Source organism: Pseudophryne corroboree, chromosome 9, assembly GCF_028390025.1.
Source record: "Pseudophryne corroboree isolate aPseCor3 chromosome 9, aPseCor3.hap2, whole genome shotgun sequence".
In the NCBI taxonomy this organism is placed as follows: Eukaryota; Metazoa; Chordata; class Amphibia; order Anura; family Myobatrachidae; genus Pseudophryne; species Pseudophryne corroboree.
The window spans coordinates 291183362-291198784 of NC_086452.1; the positions used below are offsets into that span (position 1 = coordinate 291183362).

Consider the following 15423-nt stretch of genomic DNA (forward strand, 5'->3'; position numbering starts at 1 on the left):
ATTGTACACAAATGCAACAACAGAGCGGTTTAGTACGATAAAGCCAGACAGAGTACAATACCTGCGAAAAAATCCGTTAGTATGTGACTGAATACACAGTACACAACACCTGCGAATAAATCCGGTATTATGTTACGGAGTACACAGTAGAACACACGTAATGGGTAAATACTGTGACGCACTACATATATGACCCAGATGTACCTAGTCCCTTAGGCTACAGAATATAGTGATAGATATATCTGGGAGACACTGAAAAGTAAAACCACACAGCAGATACAGGCACACACAGTCACAGGCAATGCAGATAATTATTATGACAATAAAACTGCACTGTACTAGTATATGTACAGATTATATATATATATATATATATATATATATATATATATATATAGTAATGGTGTGTTCCTACAGTGTAGGGGAAAAGGCACTGTCCACCATTGTATTATAGTCCACAGTGTCCACTTTATTCAGTTTTGAATGCTTGAAATCCAGTAAACTTTTTGCCGACGTTTCGGTTCCATTACAGAAACTTTATCAAGGCTGTTACAACACGTTCTGGGGATGCCTCGGCAATCGGTCCCGACACATGCTTTGCAGGTTTGGCCCGGGCTGGTGAGGAGAGTCAGGCTTTAGTGCTCCTAATACAATTGCAAGGGCTTGGAGGAACTAGGCAGTGCCGCCACTGCTGCTTTAGGTTTACTTTGCCTATTGCATCGCCCTCCCCGCTAATTCCTTAATGCGCTCTCATTGTAAGTCTACTGTTCTATTGCTTATTTTATATCAGTTAGTTTATTCTATATCAGTTAGTTTAACACTTTCTCTTATAGGCAGGCTTCAACACAGAGAAAGGATCCCTTGTCGACAGAGATCAACATAGAAATAGATACACAAATTATATCTCTGTAGAGCGCACTTCTTTAACGTATTAGGCAATCATTTGTCTAATGATAATACTTTTTCTGAAGATAGATTAGATAGATAGATAGAGATAGATAGATGACTTTACACATTTAGACACCCATATTTAAAAAAAACATGTTTTTTTTGTTAAGACAATGTAGTTCAAAATCACATTTGCAATAAAAATGATAATTGTTTCCTTACAAAGTAATATTGATCATTAGGAATACAATTGTTTGTTCAGTTTATACATTTAAATAAGATTTTACTCACCGGTAAATCTATTTCTCGTAGTCCGTAGTGGATGCTGGGACTCCGTAAGGACCATGGGGAATGGCGGCTCTGCAGGAGACTGGGCACAACTAAGAAAGCTTTAGGACTAACTGGTGTGCACTGGCTCCTCCCACTATGACCCTCCTCCAGACCTCAGTTAGGATACTGTGCCCGGAAGAGCTGACACAATAAGGAAGGATTTTGAATCCCGGGTAAGACTCATACCAGCCACACCAATCACACCGTATAACTCGTGATATTATACCCAGTTAACAGTATGAACATAACAGAGCCTCTCAACAGATGGCTCAACAATAAACCTTTAGTTAACAATAACTATATACAAGTATTGCAGACAGTCCGCACTTGGGACGGGCGCCCAGCATCCACTACGGACTACGAGAAATAGATTTACCGGTGAGTAAAATCGTATTTTCTCTGACGTCCTAAGTGGATGCTGGGACTCCGTAAGGACCATGGGGATTATACCAAAGCTCCCAAACGGGCGGGAGAGTGCGGATGACTCTGCAGCACCGAATGAGAGAACTCCAGGTCCTCCTTAGCCAGGGTATCAAATTTGTAGAATTTTGCAAACGTGTTTGCCCCTGACCAAGTAGCAGCTTGGCAAAGTTGTAAAGCCGAGACCCCTCGGGCAGCCGCCCAAGAAGAGCCCACTTTCCTCGTGGAATGGGCTTTAACAGATTTAGGCTGCGGCAGGCCAGCCGCAGAATGCGCAAGCTGAATTGTGCTACAAATCCAGCGAGCAATAGTCTGCTTCGAAGCAGGAGCACCCAGTTTGTTGGGTGCATACAGGATAAATAGCGAGTCAGTCTTCCTGACTCCAGCCGTCCTGGAAACATACATTTTCAAGGCCCTGACTACGTCCAGTAACTTGGAGTCCTCCAAGTCCCTAGTAGCCGCAGGCACAACAATAGGTTGGTTCAAGTGAAAAGCTGATACCACCTTAGGGAGAAACTGGGGACGAATCCTCAATTCTGCCCTATCCATATGGAAAATCAAATAGGGGCTTTTACATGACAAAGCCGCCAATTCTGACACTCGCCTACCCGAAGCCAAGGCTAAAAGCATGACCACTTTCCACGTGAGATATTTTAAATCCACGGTTTTAAGTGGCTCAAACCAATGTGACTTCAGGAAACCCAACACCACGTTGAGGTCCCACGGTGCCACTGGAGGCACAAAAGGAGGCTGAATATGCAGCACTCCCTTAACAAATGTCTGAACTTCAGGCAGTGAAGCCAGTTCTTTTTGGAAGAAGATCGACAGAGACGAAATCTGGACCTTAATGGAACCCAGTTTTAGGCCCATAGTCACCCCTGACTGTAGGAAGTGCAGAAATCGACCCAGCTGAAATTCCTCCGTTGGGGCCTTCCTGGCCTCACACCACGCAACATATTTTCGCCATATGCGGTGATAATGTTGTACGGTTACATCTTTTCTAGCTTTAATGAGCGCAGGAATGACTTCCTCCGGAATACCTTTTTCTTTTAGGATCCGGTATTCAACCGCCATGCCGTCAAATGCAGCCGCGGTAAGTCTTGGAACAGACAGGGCCCCTGCAGCAGCAGGTCCTGTCTGAGCGGCAGAGGCCATGGGTCCTCTGAGATCAATTCTTGAAGTTCCGGGTACCAAGCTCTTCTTGGCCAATCCGGAACAATGAATATAGTTCTTACTCCTCTTTTCCTTATTATCCTCAGTACCTTGGGTATGAGAGGAAGAGGGGGGAACACATAAACCGACCGGTACACCCACGGTGTCACTAGAGCGTCTACAGCTATCGCCTGAGGGTCCCTTGACCTGGCGCAATATTTTTCTAGCTTTTTGTTTAGGCGGGACGCCATCATGTCCACCTGTGGCCTTTCCCAACGGTTTACAATCAGTTGGAAGACTTCTGGATGAAGTCCCCACTCTCCCGGGTGGAGGTCGTGCCTGCTGAGGAAGTCTGCTTCCCAGTTGTCCACTCCCGGAATGAACACTGCTGACAGTGCAAACACGTGACTTTCCGCCCATCGGAGAATCATTGTGGCTTCTGCCATCGCCGTCCTGCTTCTTGTGCCGCCCTGTCGGTTTACATGGGCGACTGCCGTGATGTTGTCTGACTGGATCAGAACCGGCTGGTTTTGAAGCAGGGGTTTTGCCTGACTTAGGGCATTGTAAATGGCCCTCAGTTCCAGAACATTTATGTGTAGGGAAATCTCCTGACTTGACCAAAGTCCTTGGAAGTTTCTTCCCTGTGTGACTGCCCCCCAGCCTCGAAGGCTGGCATCCGTGGTCACCAGGACCCAGTCCTGTATGCCGAATCTGCGGCCCTCTTGAAGATGAGCACTTTGCAGCCACCACAGCAGAGATACCCTGGTCCTTGGAGACAGGGTTATCAACCGATGCATCTGAAGATGCGATCCGGACCACTTGTCCAACAGGTCCCACTGAAAAGTTCTGGCATGGAACCTGCCGAATGGAATTGCTTCGTAGGAAGCTACCATCTTTCCCAGGACTCGCGTGCAGTGATGCACCGACACCTGTTTTGGTTTCAGGAGGCCTCTGACTAGAGATGACAGCTCCTTGGCTTTCTCCTCTGGGAGAAACACTTTTTTCTGGACTGTGTCCAGAATCATCCCCAGGAACAGTAGACGTGTCGCAGGAACCAGCTGTGACTTTGGAATATTTAGAATCCAACCGTGCTGGTGTAGCACCTCCTGAAATAGTGCTACGCCGACCAACAACTGCTCCCTGGACCTCGCCTTTATCAGGAGATCGTCCAAGTATGGGATAATTAAAACTCCCTTTTTTCGAAGGAGTATCATCATTTCGGCCATTACCTTGGTAAATACCCTCAGTGCCGTGGACAGGCCGAACGGCAACGTCTGGAATTGGTAATAACAATCCTGTACCACAAATCTGAGGTACTCCTGGTGAGGATGGTAATGGGGACATGCAGGTAAGCATCCTTGATGTCCAGTGATACCATGTAATCCCCCTCTTCCAGGCTTGCAATAACCGCCCTGAGCGATTCCATCTTGAACTTGAACCTTTTTATATGAGTGTTCAAGGATTTCAAATTTAAAATGGGTCTCACCGAACCGTCCGGTTTCGGTACCACAAACATTGTGGAATAGTAACCCCGTCCTTGTTGAAGTAGGGGCACCTTGACTATCACCTGCTGGGAATACAGCTTGTGAATTGCCTCTATCACAGCCTCCCTGCCTGAGGGAGTTGTTGGCAAGGTAGATTTGAGGAAACAGCGGGGGGGAAATGTCTCGAATTCCAGCCTGTACCCCTGAGATACCACTTGAAGGATCCAGGGATCTACTTGTGAGCGAGCCCACTGATTGCTGAATTTTTTGAGACGGGCCCCTACCGTACCTGGCTCCGCCTGTTGAGCCCCAGCGTCATGCGGCGGACTTAGAAGAAGAAGCGGGGGAGGACTTTTGTTCCTGGGAACTGGCTGTATGCTGCAGCTTTTTTCCCCTACCTCTGCCTCTGGGCAGAAAGGACGCGCCTCTACCCCGCCTGCTCTTTTGGGGACGAAAGGACTGTACCTGATAATACGGTGCTTTCTTTGGTTGTGAGGGGACATGTGGTAAAAATGCTGACTTCCCAGCCGTTGCTGTGGACACCAGGTCTGAAACAACTCCTCACCCTTATAAGGCAAAACTTCCATGTGCCTTTTAGAATCTGCATCACCTGTCCACTGCCGAGTCCATAACCCTCTCCTGGCAGAAATGGACAGTGCACTTATTTTAGATGCCAGCCGGCAAATATCCCTCTGTGCATCTCTCATGTATAAGACAGCGTCTTTAATATGCTCTATGTTTAGCAATATAGTGTCCCTGTCTAGGGTGTCAATGTTTTCTGACAGGGAATCTGACCACGCAGCTGCAGCACTGCACATCCATGCTGAAGCAATAGCTGGTCTCAGTATAATACCAGTGTGTGTATATATAGCCTTCAGGAGAGCCTCCTGCTTTCTATCAGCAGGTTCCTTCAGGGCGGCCGTATCCGGAGACGGTAGTGCCACCTTTTTTGATAAGCGTGTAAGCGCTTTATCCACCCTAGGGGGTGTTTCCCAACGTGACCTATCCTCTGGCGGGAAAGGGTACGCCATTAGTAACTTTTTAGAAATTACCACTTTTTTATCTGGGCAAGCCCACGCTACTTCACACACTTCATTTAATTCTTCAGAAGGGGGGAAAAACTACTGGTAGTTTTTTCTCTCCAAACATAATACCCTTTTTTGTGTGTAAAACATTTTTCATTGCCTCAATCATGTAACGAGTGGCCCTATTGGACATTACATTAGTCTCTTCGTCGTCGACACTAGTATCAGTATCCGTGTCGACATCTGTGTCTGCCATCTGAGGTAGCGGGCGTTTTAGATCCCCTGATGGCCTTTGAGACGTCTGGGCAGGCACGAGCTGAGAAGCCGGCTGTCCCGCATTTGGCATGTCAGCAAATTTTTTATGTAAGGAGTCGACACTTTCACGTAATTCCTTCCACAAGTCCATCCACTCAGGTGTCTGCCCCGCAGGGGGTGACAACACATTTATAGGCATCTGCTCCGCCTCCACATAAGCCTCCTCATCAAACATGTCGACACAGCCGTACCGACACACCGCACACACACAGGGAATGCTCTGACAGGAGACAGGACCCCACAAAGCCCTTTGGGGAGACAGAGAGAGAGTATGCCAGCACACACCAGAGCGCTATATAATACAGGGATTAACTAAATTATATCCCCTTATAGCTGCTATATATGTATATTGCGCCTAAATTTAGTGCCCCCCCTCTCTTTTTTACCCTTCTGTAGTGTAGACTGCAGGGGAGAGCCAGGGAGCTTCCTTCCAGCGGAGCTGTGAGGGAGAAATGGCGCCAGTGTGCTGAGGGAGATAGCTCTGCCCCTTTTTCGCGGACTTCTCCCGCTTTTTTCAGGAATTCTAGCAGGGGTAATTTATCACATATATAGCCTCTGGGGCTATGTATTGTGATGATTTTGCCATGCAAGGTGTTTATATTGCTGCTCAGGGCCCCCCCCCCCCCCCCAGCGCCCTGCACCCATCAGTGACCGCAGTGTGAGGTGTGCATGAGGAGCAATGGCGCACAGCTGCAGTGCTGTGCGCTACCTTGTTGAAGACAGGAGTCTTCTGCCGCCGATTTTCCGGATCACTTCTTGCTTCTGGCTCTGTAAGGGGGCCGGCGGCGCGGCTCCGGGACCGAACATCAAGGCCGGTTCCATGCGGTCGATCCCTCTGGAGCTAATGGTGTCCAGTAGCCTAAGAAGCCCAAGCTACCACCAGTTAGGTAGGTTCGCTTCTTCTCCCCTTAGTCCAGGGGTGGGGAACCTTTTTTCTACCGAGGGCCATTTGGATATTTATAAAATCCTTCGGGGGCCGTACAAAAATTCTCAACTTAAAAAATTACCCTGCCCCCCAGTAGGTCTGCCCCACGCGCCAAAAAAATGGGTGTGGCCAGTTAAAATGGGACGTGATACACATATGCCCCCAATAGTGCGGTGCCAGATCCACAATTGCCCCCACAGTGCCAGGTATACAAATGCCCCCACAGTGCCAGGTATACAAATGCCCCCACAGTGCCAGGTATACAAATGCCCCTCACAGTGCCAGGTATACAAATGCCCCTCACAGTGCCAGGTATACAAATGCCCCTCACAGTGCCAGGTATACAGATGTCCCCACAGTGCCAGGTATACAAATGTCCCTCACAGTGCCAGTTATACAGATGCCCCCACAGTGCCAGGTATACAAATGCCCCCCACAGTGCCAGGTATACAAATGCCCCCCACAGTGCCAGGTATACAAATGCCCCCCACAGTGCCAGGTATACAGATGTACCCACAGTGCCAGGTATACAGATGTACCCACAGTGCCAGGTATACAAATGCCCCCCACAGTGCCAGGTATACAAATGCCCCCCACAGTGCCAGGTATACAAATGCCCCCCACAGTGCCAGGTATACAGATGCCCCCACAGTGCCAGGTATACAGATGCCCCCACAGTGCCAGGTATACAGATGCCCCCACAGTGCCAGGTATACAGATGCCCCCACAGTGCCAGATATACAGATGCCCTCCCCCCTCCCCTCCGTGCTGCTTACCGTGGGACACGGAGGAGAGCGCGGCTGTCGGGTGGGAGCGGCGGCGTGTAGTACTTCAAACCAGCCGCCGGTTCGAGAGCCAATCAGAGCTCGCGGACCGGCAGCCACGGCTCCTGATTGGCTGCCGGTCCGCGAGCTCTGATTGGCTCCCTGTTCTGACAGCTGAGACACGCTGCCGCCGGACTGAGCGGCAGCGTCTCTCACTGACACAAGCTGGTGGGCCGGAGGTTCCCCACCCCTGCCTTAGTCCCTCGCTGCAGTGAGTCTGTTGCCAGCAGATCTCACTGTAAAATAAAAAACCTAAAATATACTCTCTCTCTAGGAGCTCAGGAGAGCCCCTAGTGTGCATCCAGCTCAGCCGGGCACAAGATTCTAACTGAGGTCTGGAGGAGGGTCATAGGGGGAGGAGCCAGTGCACACCAGTTAGTCCTAAAGCTTTCTTAGTTGTGCCCAGTCTCCTGCGGAGCCGCTATACCCCATGGTCCTTACGGAGTCCCAGCATCCACTTAGGACGTCAGAGAAAAATTAATAATAAAGATGCATCTTAAAAAAAAACACTCTTCTCCTTTGCACATATTGCTTGAGGGCTACAATATACAAATGTTCACAGCAGTACAATTTTTTTTGAAGTCACAGAAGGTACACACAGCACAAGGCATGCAGGCCTCTTTTTATCCTAATCCAACACACAATACCACAAGGGGTAGTTACGCCTGTCACAAAATATAAATATATTAGTTACCAGTCCGTCAAAATGATGGAATAACTTAACAGTAATGTCAGCGCCAGTGGCTGTGTGCACCTGAACAGAGCAACTCTTGAATTGGCCTATTAGGCACCATCTAGAGGCTTCTGGCGCGCAAAACACTTTAATTCCCTCCATACAGGTGAGGAGCATCATTAGCCTTTTATTATATAGGATACATATTACATTTCAAAGGCGCTAAACAACTGGATAAACTAATTTCCTGCTTCACTTTCATACATACATAAACCAGTTTGCTCATCAGTAACACTAGCACCGCATGCATCATTTATTGACAAAGATGATGGGGTCGGCTTTTCTGTTGGAATTACTGTGCAGGGCTGTGGAGGAGGTGTAACTAGTCCCCCCTTATGTGCAACAGGTCTCCAGCTACACTCTTTTACAGTATTTGGAAAACTGTCTGGGACAATTTAAACTCTGAATAGCATAGTTAAAGAGTCTCTTCATAGAGCAGAGAAACGCTCTGTTTTGCGGTAAACAGGGCTTTTCTCTGCTTACTGCCATTCACATAGCGGGATTCCATGGAGAAGTTCCTGACTTCTCCAGCAGCACAGAGGTGGCAGGAACATTACGTCGCCGCGCCCCCTCAACGTCACTTCAACGTGCTTCAGGCGTCAGCATAGCTGATGGGGGTGTGCCCAGCACCTGAAGGGGGGCATGGCACATTTTGCCCTTTAGAAATTGCTCAGGGCGCGGCGCCCTGCTAAAACAGCCTAGCGCGAAGACTAGTATGGAGAGTGTGATTCATTAAAGCTGCTTCTCTTGTGTGTTCAGTTTTGCCAACTCAGGATAGTACAAACTGAACTGCAGTGTTCACTGCTTTCTGCCTGGCACTTGCTCCGCCCCCTTTGCTATCCATCAGCCCCTGCAGCCTTTCCGGAGTTCAGCTGCTGGTGCATGTGCAGAATGGACCTGGCTGCCGACTCCACATTTTGTAGAGGACTGCAGCCGAAGACATGATCATGGCTATATATCACATTGAACCAACGCAATACATAGTGAAAGGTAACAATTCGTTTTTCATTTGGTTTATGAATAGACCCCTAAATGTTTGCATCTACCCATTTTCGGGGAAATTGCACAAATATATTTTTATAAATGGGCCCCATTATCACAAAGTAAGGATTATGCAGATAATGTACAACAATTTACTCTGCCCAGTGCCTCAGTGGCCAGATGATCGGTTCTACTACTGCTTCCAATCCTGACAGCTACTTTCCTGACATATACAGTACAAATGACAAGATGATGTGTCTGTATAAGCAAGCATACTAATTACGCCGGTCAGACAGTTAATACAGAGCCAGTGCAACTACTCACCACTGCTCCAGACATCGCATGGACTACATTTTCATATGACAGAACGGAACTTGTTACAGACTCCAAACTACCCATTATCGATATTTTCTTAGCCGGGTGGTCAAGCCTCACAGTTATCCTTCCATGTACACATCTGACAGTGACGGTCTGAACGAGTCAGCTTATCACTACCGCGTTCCAATAATAACCCGGCGGGTGGTGCTGCGTTCCGGGCTTTGTTCCAGAGCTCAGAAGTGTGACCACTTCCTGGTGCACAGTGATAACGTCTCCCTGCAAAGGAGCTGGTGAGAAAGACAATTATTAATATTATTATTACAGAACATTTTTCTAAGTAGTATTTCTAGCATGCGCGATTGTAGCTTGCTAAATAACGAGACAAAAAGATTTGCTTACCAATTTTTGTTCTAGTGGCAGGAAATAGGTCTGTATTTTCAGTGATGTAATATTTATAGTGGAATATTTGTGACATCATCCACAAGTACAGTCTTAGTTGTATTTTTGTGGATTTTTTGTTCCAGAAGTTTTTGACAATTATCCCCCTTGATAACATTTCTAGAAGCCTAGTCACAATCAACAATGGACTGCACCTACCAAAGAAGGTTGCACATATAAAGGCCCATATAGACGGGCCAATGCGGGAGAGATGTGTGCTGAGCGAACCGCTCAGCACACATCTCTCCCGCCGCTCAGTACAGCACGATCTGTGCTGAGCGTGCGGGGGGAGACGGGGGGGGGCGCTCACTTCACCCAGCGGGTGAAGTGAGCGACACGCTAGATTGGCCTTCACGGCAGGCCAATCTAGCACCAGCGATAGCGATGCGCGGGGCTGCGCATCGCTATCGCTGTTAGGGCTACACACGGAGCGATCTTGCTGAAAATCTAAGCAATCTAGTCAGATTGCTTAGATTATCGCTCCGTGTGTACCCCCCTTAAGACAATTCACCCATGATACCATCATTTATCAGTAAAGAAAAACTGTTTCCCATTGTCCTGTAATAATTTATTATTGATTTTCCACTCATACAGTACAATGTTACAGAGCACCTTACCAGTTATATGCTGTCTCCTCTATGTCACCGGGAGGCACACAGCACTTAGATCAGAAAGAAGGGGAGTCCATAGATGACTGATCTGCAGGAGAAAGAGAATGAGCACTCTTAGAGGGGGATTCAATTAAAACAGAAAAAAAAAATTAAAAACCAAGCGGTGCAGGGTGTGTCCCATAACTGCAGGGTTTTCCTATTCAATTAGGAGAGAAACTGAGAAGCAGCGATTTCTATAGAAATCGACACTTATTTTTTCACACACATCCTGAGCAAGTCTGATTTTTCCTAAAATCTTAATTTTTTATGGAAAATCACCAGTATTATTTAAGCAAGTGGAAGTTTACAATTAGCTTCATTTATCAGTAAGTACTCACTTTCCAAAGCAGTGTGCTCTTCCTCCAGCATCAAGAGCATCTCCTTCAAGAGCGATGTCACTGTGTGAAAGTAAGTATGTGTGAGTGTGTGTGTGTGTGACACCTCCCTCCCACAAAGCAGCAGCTGGGAGAACTACATATCTCAGCAGCCTCTCGACAGCGCATAGATGGAGGTGAAACCACCAGGAGCCGCAGAAACCACCAGACAAGTATAATTTTTTATTATTATTATTCTCACGCCGCAGAGTTTTCAAATCTGAAAACCACGCAACCACTTTTAATTGGATACATCAGGTATCGGGAACGTGCTACAGGTAAATCCTTTTCTCGTAGTCTGTAGAGGATACTGGGGTCCACATTTGTACCATGGGGTATAGACGGGTCTTCTAGGAGCCATGGGCACTTTAAGAATTTGATAGTGTGGGCTGGCTCCCCCCTCTATGCCCCTCCTACCAGACTCAGTCTAAGAAACTGTTCCCGAGGAGACGGACATACTTTGAGAGAAGGATAGAAAGATAGTGATGAGATTCCAAATCAGCACACACAAACTAGAGGAAAGCCAAGCTAACCAAACTTTAAACCAGGAACAGCAACTGCTGAACAAACAATACTAAACCAAGTAATAGTGCAGGAAGAAACGAAACACTGGGCGGGCGCCCAGTATCCTCTACGGTCTACGAGAAAATGATTTACCGGTAGGTAATTAAAAATAAGAATTTACTTACCGATAATTCTATTTCTCGTAGTCCGTAGTGGATGCTGGGGACTCCGTCAGGACCATGGGGAATAGCGGCTCCGCAGGAGACAGGGCACAAAAAGTAAGTTTAGGATCACATGGTGTGTACTGGCTCCTCCCCCTATGACCCTCCTCCAAGCCTCAGTTAGGTACTGTGCCCGGACGAGCGTACACAATAAGGAAGGATATTGAACCCCGGGTAAGACTCATACCAGCCACACCAATCACACCGTATAACTTGTGATCTGAACCCAGTTAACAGTATGACAAACGTAGGTAGATTTTTTTGTAACAATAACTATGTACAAGTATTGCAGACAATCCGCACTTGGGATGGGCGCCCAGCATCCACTACGGACTACGAGAAATAGAATTATCGGTAAGTAAATTCTTATTTTCTCTAACGTCCTAAGTGGATGCTGGGGACTCCGTCAGGACCATGGGGATTATACCAAAGCTCCCAAACGGGCGGGAGAGTGCGGATGACTCTGCAGCACCGAATGAGAGAACTCAAGGTCCTCCTCAGCCAGGGTATCAAATTTGTAGAATTTTGCAAACGTGTTTGCCCCTGACCAAGTAGCAGCTCGGCAGAGTTGTAATGCCGAGACTCCCCGGGCAGCCGCCCAGGATGAGCCCACTTTCCTTGTGGAATGGGCCTTGACAGATTTAGGTTGTGGCAAGCCTGCCACAGAATGTGCAAGTTGAATTGTGCTACAAATCCAACGAGCAATCGTCTGCTTAGAAGCAGGAGCACCCATCTTGTTGGGTGCATACAATATAAGCAGTGAGTCAGACTTTCTGACTCCAGCCGTTCTTGAAATATATATTTTCAATGCCCGGACCACGTCCAACAACTTGGAATCCTCCAACTCGTTAGTAGCCGCAGGCACCACAATAGGCTGGTTCAGGTGAAACGCTGACACCACCTTAGGCAGAAAATGAGGACGCGTCCGCAGTTCTGCCCTGTCCGTATGGAAAATCAGATATGGGCTCTTATATGATAAAGCCGCCAATTCTGATACTCTCCTGGCTGAAACCAGGGCCAGTAGCATGGTTACTTTCCATGTAAGATACTTCATCTCCACCGATTTGAGCGGCTCAAACCAATGGGATTTTAGAAAATCCAAGACTACGTTAAGATCCCACGGTGCCACTGGGGGCACAACCGGGGGCTGTATATGTAGTACTCCTTTTACAAAAGTCTGGACTTCAGGAACTGAAGCCAATTCTTTCTGGAAGAAAATCGACAGGGCCGAAATTTGAACCTTAATGGACCCCAATTTGAGGCCCATAGACAATCCTGTTTGCAGGAAATGTAGGAATCGACCCAGTTGAAATTCCTCCGTGGGGGCCTTCCTGGCCTCACACCACGCAACATATTTCCTCCAAATGCGGTGATAATGTTGTGCAGTCACCTCCTTCCTGGCCTTTACCAGTGTAGGAATGACCTCTTCCGGAATGCCTTTTTCCTTTAGAATTCGGCGTTCAACCGCCATGCCGTCAAACGCAGCCGCGGTAAGTCTTGGAATAGACACTGTCCCTGCTGAAGCAGGTCCCATCTTAGAGGTAGAGGCCACGGATCCTCCGTGAGCATCTCTTGAAGTTCCGGGTACCAAGTTCTTCTTGGCCAATCCGGAGCCACTAGTATCGTTCTTACTCCCTTTTGCCGTATAATTCTCAGTACTTTTGGTATGAGAGGCAGAGGAGGGAACACATACACTGACTGGAACACCCACGGTGTTACCAGAGCGTCCACAGCTATTGCCTGAGGATCTCTTGACCTGGCGCAATACCTGTCCAGTTTTTTGTTGAGGCGGGACGCCATCATATCCACCATTGGTTTTTCCCAACGGTTCACAATCATGTGGAAGACTTCTGGATGAAGTCCCCACTCTCCCGGGTGTAGATCGTGTCTGCTGAGGAAGTCTGCTTCCCAGTTGTCCACTCCCGGAATGAATACTGCTGACAGTGCTATCACATGATCTTCCGCCCAGCGAAGAATCCTTGCAGCTTCTGCCATTGCTGTCCTGCTTCTTGTGCCGCCCTGTCTGTTTACGTGGGCGACTGCCGTGATGTTGTCCGACTGGATCAACACCGGCTGACCCTGAAGCAGGGGTTTTGCCAGACTTAGAGCATTGTAAATCGCTCTTAGCTCCAGTATATTTATGTGAAGAGACATCTCCAGGCTTGACCATACTCCCTGGAAGTTTCTTCCTTGTGTGACCGCTCCCCAGCCTCTCAGACTGGCATCCGTGGTCACCAGGACCCAGTCCTGTATGCCGAATCTGCGGCCCTCTAACAGATGAGCACTCTGCAACCACCACAGAAGAGACACCCTTGTCCGTGGCGATAAGGTTATCCGCTGATGCATCTGCAGATGCGATCCGGACCATTTGTCCAGCAGATCCCACTGAAAAGTTCGTGCGTGGAATCTGCCGAATGGAATCGCTTCGTAAGAAGCCACCATCTTTCCCAGGACTCTTGTGCATTGATGCACAGACACTGTCCCTGGTTTTAGGAGGTTCCTGACAAGTTCGGATAGCTCCCTGGCTTTCTCCTCCGGAAGAAACACCTTTTTCTGAACCGTGTCCAGAATCATTCCCAGGAACAGCAGACGTGTCGTCGGGGTCAACTGAGATTTTGGAAAATTCAGAATCCACCCGTGTTGTTGCAGCACTAGTTGGGTTAGTGCTACTCGGTCTTCCAGCTGTTCTCTGGATCTTGCCCTTATCAGGAGATCGTCCAAGTAAGGGATAATTAATACGCCTCTTCTTCGTAGAAGGATCATCATTTCGGCCATTACCTTGGTAAAGACCCGAGGTGCCGTGGACAATCCAAACGGCAGCGTCTGAAACTGATAATGACAGTTTTGCACCACGAACCTGAGGTACCTTTGATGTGAAGGGCAAATTGGGACATGCAGGTAAGCGTCCTTTATGTCCAGGGACACCATAAAGTCCCCTTCTTCCAGATTCGCTATCACTGCTCTGAGTGACTCCATCTTGAACTTGAATTTTTGTATGTACAGGTTCAAAGATTTGAGATTTAGAATAGGTCTTACCGAGCCGTCCGGCTTCGGTACCACAAATAGCGTGGAGTAATACCCCTTTCCCTGTTGTAGGAGGGGTACCTTGACTATCACCTGCTGAGCAAACAGCTTGTGAATGGCTTCCAATACCGTCGCCCTGTCTGAGGGAGACGTTGGCAAAGCAGACTTTAGGAACCGGCGAGGGGGAGACTTCTCGAATTCCAACCTGTAACCCTGAGATACTACCTGTAGAATCCAGGGGTTCACCTGTGAGCAAGCCCACTGTGCGCTGAAATTCTTGAGTCGACCCCCCACCATTCCTGAGTCCGCTTGTAAGGCCCCAGCGTCATGCTGAGGGCTTTGCAGAACCCTGGGAGGGCTTCTGTTCCTGGGCAGGGGCTGCTTGCTGCCCTCTCTTACCCCTTCCTCTGCCCCGAGGCAGATATGACTGTCCTTTTGTCCGCTTGTTCTTATAGGAACGAAAGGACTGCGGCTGAAAAGACGGTGTCTTTTTCTGTTGGGAGGGGGTCTGAGGTAAAAAAGTGGATTTTCCGGCAGTTGCCGTAGCCACCAGATCCGATAGACCGACGCCAAATAATTCCTCCCCTTTATACGGCAATACTTCCATATGTCGTTTGGAATCCGCATCACCTGACCACTGTCGCGTCCATAAACTCCTTCTGGCAGATATGGACATCGCATTTACTCTCGATGCCAGAGTGCAAATATCTCTCTGCGCATCTCGCATATAAAGGAAAGCATCCTTTAATTGCTCTATAGTCAATAAAATACTGTCCCTATCCAGGGTATCAATATTTTCAGTCAGGGAATCCAACCA

The 15423-nt window shown here is 48.1% G+C and overlaps 1 protein-coding gene across 5 annotated transcripts in view; it reads right to left on the minus strand.

Moving 5' to 3' along the window:
• Positions 1-15423, minus strand: part of SLC25A17 (solute carrier family 25 member 17) — a 502099-nt gene that overhangs the window by 366649 nt on the left and 120027 nt on the right. For all 5 annotated transcript variants that reach the window (XM_063940362.1, XM_063940358.1, XM_063940361.1 and 2 more), the window contains 2 exons: positions 10451-10532; positions 9402-9682 (listed from right to left, as the gene is read on the minus strand). In XM_063940362.1, the coding sequence (XP_063796432.1) occupies positions 9402-9476 (75 nt within the window). In that variant the 5' untranslated portion in view covers positions 9477-9682; positions 10451-10532. The remainder of the gene's footprint in view (positions 1-9401; positions 9683-10450; positions 10533-15423) is intronic.